General features: G+C 36.8%; 1 protein-coding gene across 1 annotated transcript; it reads right to left on the bottom strand.

Moving 5' to 3' along the window:
• Nucleotides 1-431: 431 nt before the first annotated feature.
• On the bottom strand, nt 432-2633 carry LOC149540753 (arogenate dehydratase/prephenate dehydratase 6, chloroplastic-like). The gene has a single exon (XM_089801847.1). It carries the CDS (start codon nt 2219-2221, stop codon nt 902-904), a length of 1320 nt encoding a protein of 439 aa, XP_089657973.1. The 5' UTR covers nt 2222-2633; the 3' UTR covers nt 432-901.
• Nucleotides 2634-14089: the final 11456 nt, after the last annotated feature.

Genomic DNA, 14089 nt, shown 5'->3' with positions numbered 1-14089 from the left:
AACATCACTATTTTCATCATTATTATTCTCATTTTCTAGAATATAATTGAAAGTGATGGACTTATAGCTTAAAGCAATTAATAGCATATGTTAAGTAACCTTGTTAGCTTTAAATTTGTGTAGATGAGCATGACTTATTTTTAACATTATTCAAAAGCCACTTTTAAGATAAGTATTTACCACTACTTTACATATAGATTACTGTAAAATTATTTTTTAATAATTTTTTTTATATGAGTTAGTATAAGTATAGCGAGTGAATGAATGAATTTAAATAAATAATTTTAAATTCTTTTTATTGTAGAATTTTTTAATATGACAATTAAATTGTGTATTCTGTCAAAGATCTTTTCACAATGATCTTTTGATTTACTGATGAAATTGAATGATTCCAAGACAAAGCTACAATTAAAATCGGAACATATGAAATCTGAATCTCCAACCCCAAGAAAATTTGTATACCCGTAACATAAATCCCTATTACAACGTTATTGCTGACTCTCCTCTTAGGTACGAGATCCCATCGATAACCTACAAAAGATCAAATTGATATTTTAGGTGGTTAGACAGGATAGATGGAATTGTAGTAAAATGGATATTTATGAAACTTCACATTTCTTTGCTGCGGATGTACTAAAATTGGTAATAAACTTCCGTACACCTGATGGGGGAGAAAATTTAATAACTCTCTCCTGTCTGAACATGGATTTATGAATCGAATCAATACTTCTGTACAATGTTATTCTGCCGGATTGTACAAAGAAAAGTATTCAAACTTGGGTCATTGCCGCTATGACCATAAAATCCCCAAATTCAAGCCAATTCCACAGACTGCCCTGCATATACATTTTGCAGGGGAAGAAAGCAGGAGCAAAAATAAATAATGGAGTAGAAACTTCAATCAAATCTTATTATTCAAGGGAGACATATCCATGGGGTAGCTCCCCAGAACCTGAAGAAACGAAGTAAACTCCTGGACCTCAGCCAGGGCGTTCTGCGCCCGAGGTTCAGCCATGGACGCCTCAAAATCAACATAAAACAGGTACTCAAAATGCTTGGCCGTCCCGCTGAAATTCGCATCATCAACAATTCTGAGGGGCTTGTTTCTGTGCGGGCGGCTCTCGATCTTGGTCAAATTGATGTCCCTGAAAGCAAAAGCAGACAATACCTTGAACAGAACAGAGGTGCCCTTATCATGAGCAAAAACAATGCTGGTCTTAAATGGCCGATCTGTGCGCGGAATGATTGGCTCACGAGCAAGCATGACGAATCTGGTAACATTATTGCAGTCGTCCTGAATTCCGTCCGCCAGGATCGTCAGGCCGTAAAGTTCCGCAGCCTTTGCGCTGGCAATGGCGGCCGTATCGCGGAGGCCATTCACGGCGATGTATTCAGCGGCTCCGGCCGTATCATCAAAAGCCTCCCTTGCGAGCCCTAAGCCGAGGCGAGTGATTGTGTGCTCGCACTGAGCTAGGGCCTGAGGATGACTTATAACCCTACGGAGATCCTCCTTGGGGTTTACTCCAGGAAGCGCCATGAGGCAGTGATGAACCGGCAGCTGTACTTCGCCGACAATGTGAAGCCTGTGCCGCAGAAGCAGATCGTAATTCCTGTGAATGCTCCCGCCGAGGGAATTTTCCACCGGCAGGACGGCCCGATCTGCGATCCAAAGCTCCACGGCCTGAAATGCAACCTCGAACTGATCGCAGGGTATGGCGTTGCAATTAGGGTAAGCTTTGCTCGCCGCCGCTTCGCTGTACGCTCCCGGAACTCCCTGGTACGCGACCTGCAGCTGCGCGCCGTGCATCGGCGCAGGGGAAAAATCCGCGATCGACAAGGGTTTCGGCAAGCTTTCAATCGCCGTCACCGTTTCTTTCCTCGCGCTTCCATTGACGGGAACTAGGGCTTCCTCCCCTGCAGATCTGTCCATCTCTTTCCTCGCGCTGCCATTGGAGGAAACTATGGTTAGGGTTTCATCCGTTTCCTGCTGCTGCGACACGGCTTTGCTGGAAAGGATCGCGCAGGAGCTCTGCCATTGCGTCCGGCTCAAATTCGCAGAGTCCCCCAGCGGATTCGGCATCCCCTGCCCCGGAGGAGTATAAACAGCCCGCACTTTGCCCCTCCTGTTCTTCGCAGTCTCCCGCGGGGAAAACGAAAAGACCCTCGGTTTCCTCAAATTCTCCACGCTGCCATTCCACAAGCTCGCTGATAGACTCTGCATTATGAATTCTCTGGCAAATTCGGTCACCAGATCTGAGTTTTCTTGCTGAATCTCTGGTTTTTATGGTTGTTTTAAGCCCAACTGTCTGAGTTTGGAACGCTCGGTTGCAGAGGAAACACGAGCTGAGAAGGAAGGATGGCATTAGGTGGGTATTTATAGGTCGGAAGCAACTGGTCAACAAAGCGGCCCTTCCCGAAGAGGAAGAATTTGGTGAGAGTTGTTTGAGTCGGAAGTAGCTGAGGAAATTTCATGAGCACGGCGGGAGTAGGTGAGTGAATAAAAAAATGACGAGGACCAGGCTTCTGACACAGTTTGCACGTGAGATATTGCCCCGTCTCTGCTATGCGACTTTTTAGCTTATCATTTGTCCGGGCTTCTTAAGCGGTATTGTTAATAATAAATCTTCACGAATATTCCTAAATCTTTGGGGACCTCTCAACACATTTTGGCCAAATCAAAATTTATTAGTCATATGTCTGGAGGAGAGACCCACTATAGTCATGGGTGGTTTAATGTTCAATATGGTATCCCTTTTAAAAAGCCTTAAAAAATGATAATATATGTATGTACTAATAGTTGATCATTTTTTAACTTTATTGTCGTTGATTGGTCCATTTGTGAAAAACGTACTTTTTTTTTTGGGTAGGTAGTTATTGGGGGTGAACATAAGAGTTTTTGAGTGATAGTTTTTGAAATGACACTTCTCAACTACTTTGCACTCTACGACTTCTATTGAGCTCTGTAATGCAAAAATGCCTAAACCTTAGCTTTAAGCTCTTTAGCCACCAAGGAGGCTCACCAAAAAAATCAGCAAATTTTAATGTACGAATTAGGAGTTCTAGGTGTGCAAAGTTAGCTTGGGCGACCACTAGGTCTCTTCCACTAACTAACCCCTCTTAGCCCAATTCAATTATCCACTTATGTTAGGGAAGGGATTTAATAATTGAGTGTTTCTAATTTTATGCTTTTTAAAATCTTATGTAACATTTGCTTATAACTAAAGATTTAATCATTGAGCGTCCTAATTTTGTGTATTTCAAAATCTTATGTGATGCTTACTTATAACTAAAGTTTCAGGATTATGCGATGAAATATGATGTCACATATAGATGTTTTTCGTTAAATCTTTCAAAAAGCCCGCCATAAAAAGGCCAAGCTGTTGTTTTTTGCAAACTCACACTTTATTGATGCATTGTTGCAACTTCACATTTCTCAAAAGAAATTTTACCGTCATACTTGCATTTATAACAATTGTTATGTTATGAATGTTACGGAGAGGATCCAAGAGTCAAGCATCCAAACTCTGCAACTCTTGAAAATCTTATGTGTCGATTTCAAATTTATGTGTCAATTTCAAATTTCTCTTTATATTTTAGAGCAATTTATTAGCGAGTCTGTAATAAGAATTTACAACTACATGATTGAATATGATGTCACATAAACACGATTTATGTTAGGGTGTTTGAAAGGGCCCCATAAAAATGTAATAGTGATAGTTGTGTACTAAGTCATAGTTTATTGGTAGATCGATGTGCCATAGACTAATCTCTCAATCCATGTAAATTATACTATCATTTTATGCATTTACAAAAAACATTAGATGTGCCATAGACTAATCTCTCAATCCATGTAAATTATACTATCATTTTATGCATTTACAAAAAACATTATTTGATGAAAAGACGGGCTTCTGAATTTTGCACCTTTCAAAATCTTATTTGTGAATTTCAAATCACTTTCCTTTTATACAACTCAAATGGTGTATCACTTGCTTATAACTAAGGTGTCAAGATCACCTCATTAATACAATGTCATATCAACATTTTTTTGTTAAGATGTCCAAAAATGTTACCAAAAAAAGTTAAGATGGATGATTGAACAAATTTTTAGCTTATGCTTTGTCTCAACTTGCTATGTGGTATCAATTATCAAACACTTCATAAGTATTCTTGACCCTTCAAGAGCTTAAGCATGTTTTGGCTAAATTAAATTTTATTATGATATGTACAAATTTTACAACTAAATTAAATAATTGTGTCATAATGTTATATATTTATAACAAATATTTGATAATAAATGTTAGCAGAGAGGGCTTGATAGTTAAGTGTTTAAACTTTGCACATCACAAAGTTAAAAATTTTGGCTTAATTTTTAAAACTATTTTATAAGTTATTTTCTTACTTATATCTAAAGTTTTAGCGAGATGATCAAATATGATGTCACTTTAACATGTTTTTGGATGAAATGGCCAAAAAGGCCCACATAAAAAGATAAGAGCACAAGCAAAGTTATGTTATATTAGTGCATTGATGTGTTATTACATGATTTCTCATCCCAATTAAATTATATTGTCATATTATGCATTTATTAAAAAAATTATGTTTTGAGTTACTAGGCATATGATTCATTAGTTGAGTTTATAAATTTTATCCCTTTGTCTATTAATTTCAAATCACTCCAATTTTTTGCAACTTATATAGTGTACCCTATATCTATGGACTTGTGTGTGTATGCCTCATAAATGTGTTTATGTGTTGCTGATCAAGACCCCCATGGAATTACTTACAACTAAGGTGTGAAGATCACGTCATCGAATAGCTATCACATCAACATGTTATTGCTTGAACTGTCCAAAATGACTTCAAAAAGATTAAGGCCGCTTTAATCTTGCATCACTAGATTTTCTTATTTTTAGATCTGGGGAATATATTTTATTCAATTTACTTGTGATCAACATTAACAACTTTGTATTTACAACTATTAGTAATATACTATTAAAAAATTATTGAATATTTAATCAACAAATATTATCACAACTATTGAACATGCTCATTAAATCAATAAAATAAATTTTTATTAAATTTTGTCATGCTATATTATTACGAGAGCTATTTTATTAGAAACATTTGACATTAAATCAACAACTATTAGATCATGCTCATTAAATCAACAAAAATAACTTTGTATAAAATATTCTCACGTTATACTATTATCAGTATTATATTATTAGAAATGTATACATTAGTTAACATTGTTATCAAAACTCTTAGAACATGTTATTTAAATGAATAAAATATCTCTCTTTGAAATATTGGACATTAAAGTTGCAAACGATATCATAACTATTGAAACATATTCATTAAATCAACAAAATAAAATTCTTTAATATTCTCATGCTATATGAATATGTGAGTTATGTTATAAAATCAATTGTAAATTAAATCAACACATGTTATTACAAGTATTGAAACTTACCCATTAAATTAACACAAACAAATCTCTTTCAAATATTCTTATGCTATTTATTATTGGAAATATTGGAGATCAAATAAAAACATGCTATCAAAACTATTGGAACATGCTTATTAGATCAACAAAAGTTTGAGGTTATCAAAGCATTACAGATACAACTAAGAAATTATGAATGATTAATTAACTCAAGGAAATCAACTTGTTGCATAAATGAATATATTAATGGAAATGAAAGATAGATTCTACTCAATGTGATATTATGGAGACCTACAAACTAAGATTTAGAACTGTATTCTAGATATGCAAGTAGAGATGATAGATTTGAAAAGTTGAACCTACTAGTAGATCGTGTCTGTGATCTAATTAATCACTGTTATTTTTCTCTAGTGGTGTGATTTCATCCTCTACAAAAAATCATTCAATGCTAAACAATGGGGCATTAAGAAGCACAATTAAGAGTCAATTCTACAAAGATTAAAGTTTCAAAAAATTGATGCCTTTCTCAAACTATAGTTGGAATATTTTAATAAATGTAAAAGAGAGATGTTGTGGGTGGCAATAAATGGCATATAAGTGTAGTGGCAATATATGCCATCAATTTCACCTTTAAATCTTGGTATAGCCCAATGGAAGATGATAACTAAGTGTGCTTAAAAGTGTCATTAGTGTGTTGTGTCAACAAATGTTGATTTTAATGCATGGTTTTTCATTTATGCGTGTGTTAGTAAGTAAAGACTAATGACTAATTCCTACAAATAGAGAAATATTTTAGTGATTTATTTTTATATGTTTTCTCATGATTATTGATAATGTGCAATTATGTTATGTATTGCCTTTAGATACACTACCCCACATGCATAAATCAATCTTTTTGGCTCTATCAATGGATAATAATTATATTCTTGTATTTTTACCTTACAAAGAAATAAACTAATTAAGACCTATCTATGTGATCACAACCTCAATGGTCTAGTAGATGTAATTAAAGTGCACTACCATCTAATATGAACAAAGTAATGGCAATTAAGTTAATCAAGTTTGTAACTAGATAATAATACATATTAGAAAGCACGACCCGTGCTTAAAGTTAACTAGCTCATAAAAATAGTCAAATAATGTGAAGAAAAGTATGAGTGCACACTTCTCTCCTCTATAATTATATTTTTCTAAACAAACATTATATAACATAAAAATTAGCTTTCCCAACTAAATAAATTGTATCACCATACTAAGCAATGATAACAAAAAGCTATAATTTAGCTAAATTAAAGTTTATCGTCATATTATGTATATTTGACAAACATGTTATCTTTATCAATATTATATGCATGGATTGAGTAACTAATAAATTAATTATCACTTGCACCAACATGGTGCAATGGTTATGCTAATAGAAACATATACTTTATCAATAATTTTTTATAGTATTGAAAAGTCAAAAAATCAATTGGAAGATATTGTACATTATATTTTCTTGGAATAAGTATTTATCACTTTACAAATGCATGAAATTAGAATAAAATTCATTCAGATGGATCATGTTTTTAAGTTGTCAAGCCTTGTAAAATATGAATTATTAATTTTAATTAAGTAGAATTTATATGATGATGGCATTATGCAGGTCTGTGATGAGTGCTAGGGCTTGCGTGCCCTAGCCTCTTGTCCAATTTCTGTGCACGATGGTCAGTGTTGTCTTCTACGTGTGTGTGTGTGTGTGGGGGGGGGGGGGGGGGGTCTTTTCTTATTGATTCATGAGGTGCAGATGGGTTGTGGGGTCATTTTTTGGCTACGAGGGTTTGGAAAATACTACGATTTGGTGTAATGGTAGGTTTTTTGGTCGAAGGTTTTGGTGGGATTGGAGACTGTGGGTTTCCTATCCCATCTTTCTTTATTGGTGGGTTGTTGGGCTTGCTCTTGGTGAATCAGGGTTTAGTATTATCTTAGATTGCTTCTGAGGATATGGAGATGGTTGTTCCATCTTCTTTAGTGTAGGCTAATGGTGAAGATCAGATGAGTAAACCTACATTGGGAGATGGGGTCTCATCCTCAAAAGGAGTATCTTGAATTAAAAAAGTTAATGAATGTTTGGAAAGATCTTAAGATCGACCTATTTTAGTCATCCAACCTAAGCAGATTACAAAGGATGTTGAATATTGGTAGAATCATGCCCTTATTTGCAAATTTTTGGGCCTTCGTCTCTCCTTACCTATGTTGGATTCCTGGGCTCGTCGTGTTTGGAATCTCGAAGGTGATATGGAGATTATTTTGGCTATGAATAATTATTTTCTAGTTATCTTCTCATGCATGTCGGATAGGAACAAGGCATTTGAAGGAGGACCTTATTTCTTTAACCATGTGGGGCTTTTCATCAAGCCTTGGCACATGGGCTTCCATTTAGTCAAGGAGATCCCCTCACGGGTACCTGCGTGGGTTCATTTGCTGAGACTTTCGTTGGAGTTTTGGAGGGAAGATATCCTTCACTCAATCTCATTACTTCTTGGAAAGCTTGTGGGAGCGGCTACACAAACTCAAGATTGTAAGGTAATCTCTTATGCTCATATTTGTGTAGAAGTTGATTTAACTAATCCACTACTAGATTCTATGGAAATACGCATGGGATCCTCTTCTTGGATTCAACAGCTAGATTACGAGACCCTCCCTTTTAGATGTCAAATTTTCCATGAATATGGCCATTTACTCCGCAAATGCCCCAGATTTAAGCCTGCTCCTTTGGATGTTTCTGGACCTCTTAACGGTGACAAAGGGAAGGCTCCTACATCTACTGAACTTGTGGATAATGAAGGCTTTACTCAGGTTAAATCTCGTAACAAAGGCAAAGGTAAGAAGAGAACCTGGTTGGATAGACACAATGATGGTACTTTTAACAAATTTGATGTTCTTGAAGACCCGGTTCAGGAGGAAGGTATTTCGATTGAGCTTTCTTCTAGAGATAAGGGTCTGCATGAAGTTCATGAAGAAGAGGAAAATAAAGAGGATCAATTGCTATCTTTAGAGGACCTTCAGAATGTATAGATTGATATGGATTTACATCCTCAGATTCATGATACCAGGGACCCCTAGGGGTCACAGGCTTTGACAAGTTCGACTATGGTGGTTCCAGATCCCCTTGCTCCTAAGGGGGCCTCAGATTTGGCTAAGGGCAGTAAAGCCCATCCTACATTAGGATTACAACAGAAATCCTTTAAAAAGGGGCCTTTATAAACTGTCAAGGAGTGGCAGGAAGACAAATCAAGAGAAGGTTAAGATTATGGGAGATTCTTTGGTTGAGTCTAGGTCTGTGAAACCCATTGATTCCCATTTCTCTCACCCCCATAAATGATTGTTCTATCATGGAATGTTAGGGGGTTGAACAACATCCCTAGACAAAAGGTTGTTCATAGATTAATTGAATCTCAGTTACCTGATGTGGTTTTTATCCAGGAAACTAAGCTTATAGTGGATGGTTTAGCTAATTGTGCTTTACACGTCTGGCCCTAGGGCAATTGGCAAGGGGTGGGAGCTCAAAATAGTTCAGGGGGGGTCGCTTGCTTCTGGAACCCGAGAAAAGTTCTCCCCTTATGGTGGATTTCTAGTTGATCCTTTATCTCTTTGGTTGCATCTTGTTTGAATACCAGAGAAAGGTGCCTTCTATCTAATATTTATGCTCCTACCGATATTTTAGGAAAGTCAAATCTTTGGGCTCATATTAGTTGCATCCGAGCCTTAGACCCATTTCTCCCATGGATTTTGGCTGGTGATTTTAACTCTATTACTAGTTTAGATGAAAAATGTAGTGGGGTTGCCAAGTTGGACCCTTCTACAAATCTTTTTAGAGATATGATAGATTCCTTGAAGCTCATTAATGTGAAGCCAAATAATGGTGTCTTTACATGGAATAATAGATGTGGTGCTGAGACTATCTCAAAAAGACTCGATAGATTTTTGGTTTCATGTTATTGGATGAACAACAGGTTGATCACCAGTTCAAAAATTCTTGATTGGAGAGGCTCTAATCATTGGCCCATCAAGCTCTCGGTTACTGCTTATGGAATCACCAAAAACCCTTCTTTTAGGTTTTAGTTAATGTGGTTAAGAGATTAGTATTTGTAGGACCTTATGGTGGATTGGTGTTATGAGGGGATGCTTGCACATGGGACAACAACGTATACTTTCTGTAAGAGGGTCCAACATGTTAAGTATAGGCTTAAGAAGTGGAATAAACAATGTTTTGGGAACCTATAGGCTCAGAGGGTTGTTGATTAGTCTAAGTTAGACAATATTACTTAGTTGATTCGGGATCAAGGGAGGACCCTTGATCTAAGTGAAGTTGAGTCCTTGGCCCTTAAAGGATTAGAAGAGTAGGAGCTTCAGGAGGAGATCTTTTGGAAGCAAATATCTTATGTTGACTGGCTTTAGGAGGGGGATAGGAACACTACATTCTTTCATAATTTGGTCAAGGCTCATAGATAGGGGAATTATTTCTCCTCTTTGATCTCGCCTGAAGGGGCTCATCTTTCTTCCAATATTGATATTTCCAGGGCTGTAGTCAACTATTTTTCATATCTCTTTTCTAAGGAGGATCTTAATGCTAGGGAGAAGGAGAGGGTGATCTTGGATTGCATTCCTCACCTAGTTTCTGTGGAGATGAATGAGGCTCTCTTACGTCCTATTTTGCTATCTGAATTGGAGAAAGTGGTGTTTAACATGAAGAAAGGTAAGGCTCCCAACCCTGATGGGTTTTCAATTGAGTTCCTTCAAGAGTTCTAGGAAATAATAAAGTTTGATCTCCTTGAGGTGGTTCAAGAATCACATAGGAACAAATAGATGCTCAGGTCCATGAATTCTACTTTTTTGGCTCTCATACCTAAATAGGAGGGGGCTAATCAGCTAACTCAATTTAGACCTATTGCACTATGTAATGTTGTTTATAAGATCATCACTAAGTTGATTGCTGAGAGACTTAAGCCTCTTCTCAGTTCTTTGATCTCTCCAAAGCAGGGGGTTTTGTTGAAGTAAGATAAATTTTGGACGATGTTGTGGTTGCAATGGAAGCTATTCATTCTATGGCTAATTCTAAGGAGAGGGCTATGTTTATGAAGCTTGACATGGCTAAAGCTTATGATTAGGTGAGCTGGGAATTCTTACAAAACATTCTGATAGTGTTTGGTTTTGCTGAGGAGTGGGTGAATTGGATTCTTAGTTGTGTGAGCTCTTCTTCCTATTCAGTTCTTATAAATGGGGAACCATCAGATTTGTTTAGTGCCTCTCAAGGACTTTGGCAAGGGGACCCTTTATCTCCTTATTTATTCATTATCATGGCAGAGGGTCTTGGAAGATTTTTTAAGTCTCAAGTGGAGCGGGGTCTTATTCAAGGTTGGAGTTGGGATGACTCTATCCCTTCCTATTCTCACCTTCAGTTTGTGGATGATATTGCATTGATGGGCATTGCCAGAGTTAGTGAAGCTATGAACTTCAGGTAGGCCCTAAACATCTATTTGAAGGCTTCAGGTTAGTGTATTAATGATTACAAATCTTCCATTTACTTCTTCAATACCTCTCAACCTATTCAAAACAGGATTGCTAGGATCCTTAAATTTCAGATTGGTTCTCTTCCCCTGATATACCTTGGGGTCCCTTTGGCTCTAGGATCTTAGTATAGGGTGTATTGGCAGGGGATCTTGGATAAGTTCTGGAGCAGAGTCAACCATTGGACTTACAAGTGGCTTTCTTCTATTGGGAGAGTGGTTCTTCTAAAGACTATGGTGCAATCTCTCCCTATTTACAGGTGTTGTGTGCAAGTTCCCCCTTCCACCTTTGTGAAGGATTTTGATGCTCTTTCTCAATAGTTTCTTTGGTCGGGTACCCTTCTCTCATCAAAGTGGAGCTTAGTTAAGTGGGAGTATGTATGTAGGACAAAATATGTTGGGGGCCTTGGTTTCAAGTCTATGGAAATTGTTGTCACGGCCCTAGTTGCTAAGCTATATTGGAGATGGTGCAATAATCAACATTTAGATTGGGCCAAGATTCTTACTCGTATTTTCTTGGTGTTGATAGCTCAGATGTGTCGCAACTCGCTTTGGTGGGGAAAGGTTTTTGTGTTTTGAATACCCTTAAGAAGGGAGCCTAGCTAATTAAGGAGGGTCTATTTTGGATTTGTCACAGTGGATCATATGCTCTATTTTTGCATGACTCTTGGGATGGCCACCCACCCATGATCTCTAGCTTTCCCCAGCTTCAACCTCTTTGTCACACTTTTACTAATACTAGCTGATTTAAGGTGGAGCACTTTAAAACTATCAAGCATTTGGGTCAAGTGGAGGTGACTTGCTAGAAGGATTCTCAAGAGTGGCCTATTGGTGGCTTTGAAGAGGATCACACTCTTCTTTCTCATGTGTTGGAGGATAGGTTTTGTAGCTCCCTCAATGGGAGGGATGTTTTGGCTTGGAGTCTTAGTCCAAAAGGAAAATTCTTTGTGGCTCAAGGCTATGCTGTACTTGACAGGAACCTACATGGTCCAACTGAAGTACACTAGTGGAAGAAGGTTTGGAATAATTTTTCTTGGACCAAATGTAATTTTTTTCTTATGGTTGTTAGCTCAGAAGAAATTTATCACTTGGGAGAATCTTTGCAAAAGAGGCTTCCAAGGACCTTTTATTTGCTTCTTATGCGTGCACAATGAAGAATGTATCTCTCACTTGTTTTTTCTTTGCCCTTTTTCAAGGGAAATATGGCATAGATGGTGGGAGGCTTGGAGCCATGGTTGTATCCATGCCACTTCTCTCATTGACTTTTGGGAAAGCTTGGGAAAACCTCTAGTGAAGACTTCTTTCTTGCAAATTGCTTGGATGGTTGGACCAATTTTTATTCTCTGGAACTTTTGGTTGGAAAGGAATCACAGAATCTTTTGTGACTCCAAGCTAGATAGCCTTTAGTTGTGGAGGAAGATTCTTAGTAGGCTTCAAGAGACTATTTTTGCAAAATGTGATATGTCTGAAAGTATAGATCCTGGTGATCAAGCTATTGTGAGGAATTTGAACCTGGATGGTAATAACTAGGGACACACTCTTGGAAAAAGGCATTGTTATGGTAAGCAATGGGTATGTAGGGTTGGGAAGTTGACTCCTCCCCTAGTTGGAATCTTGAAGATCAATACAGATGGCTCTTCTCAGGGAAATCCTAGTCATGCTAGTATTGGTGCTATAGGTAGAAGTAATGATGGTGGGGTGGTTTTTCTTTTCTCTATCTATAATGGTCAACAGTCTAATAATTTGATGGAGGCCCTTGCTATTAAGACTATTTTTGAGAGAGGATGCTCTTTAGGTTGGAAAAAGATCATATGTGAGTCTGACTCTCAGATTGTTGTTGATATGTTGAATAACCAGAGTTTGGAGAATGTTAATTGGAAATTAGCCTCTTTGGAAAGACAAATTTTAAGTCTATGTAGTTCCTTGGATTCTGTCTCCTTTCATCATATCCCTTGCGAATGGAACAGAGTGGTGGATTGTTTGGCGAAGTGGGCTTCAGAGAATGTGGATAATTGGGATATTAGCAAAAGGGATGAATTACCTTCTGAATATTGTAGGATTATTGATCAATTATTATTGGAAGATAGGCATATGTAGTGTTGTTGTGAGGCTTTGGCCTTTGTTCTATAATTTGAATTTATTTGAATAAATTTTTACCCCTTTTTCAAAAAGAAGAAGAAGTAGAATTTATATTTTTAATATAGTAATAATAGTGATGCAATGAAAATATTCACATTGTTAGCTCTCATATTGATGATGGATCATTGCTTATGATCTTAAACGTTGATGCTTTAAAAAGCTCACACACAATCGTACCTAGAAGCATGAATATAATATTAAGACTTCTTAATAAATTTTACTAAAACAATTTAATAAACTTATTTTCTAAGGGAGTAAATATAGTTAATTTTTTCATTAAATTTTCTTAAAATAAAAAGTGAGTGGGGGTGGTTTGACAAATAAAAATTCCACGTGCCTTGAATCTAAAACCTAAAGATTAATGTAATATCGTAGTTGGGATCTTGTTCCCCTTTCTATGAGAAGAAAGTGCAATACAAGTGAGTGTATCATACAAAGTATGATTGCAGATCCTATATTTAGCAATGGTTCACAATGGACAAAAAAACTACTTCATAATGGACACAAACTTGGCTTATTTTTTTAATCAATGTTAAAATGCTATATTTAGCATAACTCAACATGCTATATTTAGCATAACTCAACCCCTTATAAAATCATTTACAACCATTCAAATATACTTAATCTATCGGTAGATCAACTTTGATAGGAAAATGGAGTTATCAATAGGGTGCATGGGCTAGTAACTTGTGTGGGTCATAGCCACCCTTCAACTACTTAGTAGTCACGCTGGATATCCATAGCCTTGATAGAAAAATTATAATATGATTTCAATAGTATGGAAGTAGAGATGCGACAAGTCAACATTTTGATGTTCCTTGTCTTTCGAAATGCCACATTACAACCTTCTTGGAGCTCTCCAAGAAATTGCTTATGACATCAAGATTGTATTCCTATCTAGGCCCCTCAATATTAGATGGATTAGGTAGTAGATATTGCATCTACAACCAAT

The sequence above is a fragment of the Cupressus sempervirens genome, chromosome 9 (genome assembly GCF_028749045.1).
Source record: "Cupressus sempervirens isolate cs-2001-9-10 chromosome 9, ASM2874904v1, whole genome shotgun sequence".
Taxonomy (NCBI): domain Eukaryota; kingdom Viridiplantae; phylum Streptophyta; class Pinopsida; order Cupressales; family Cupressaceae; genus Cupressus; species Cupressus sempervirens.
Note: the sequence above shows the minus strand (reverse complement) of the source record. Positions and strands in the feature narration are given on the sequence as shown.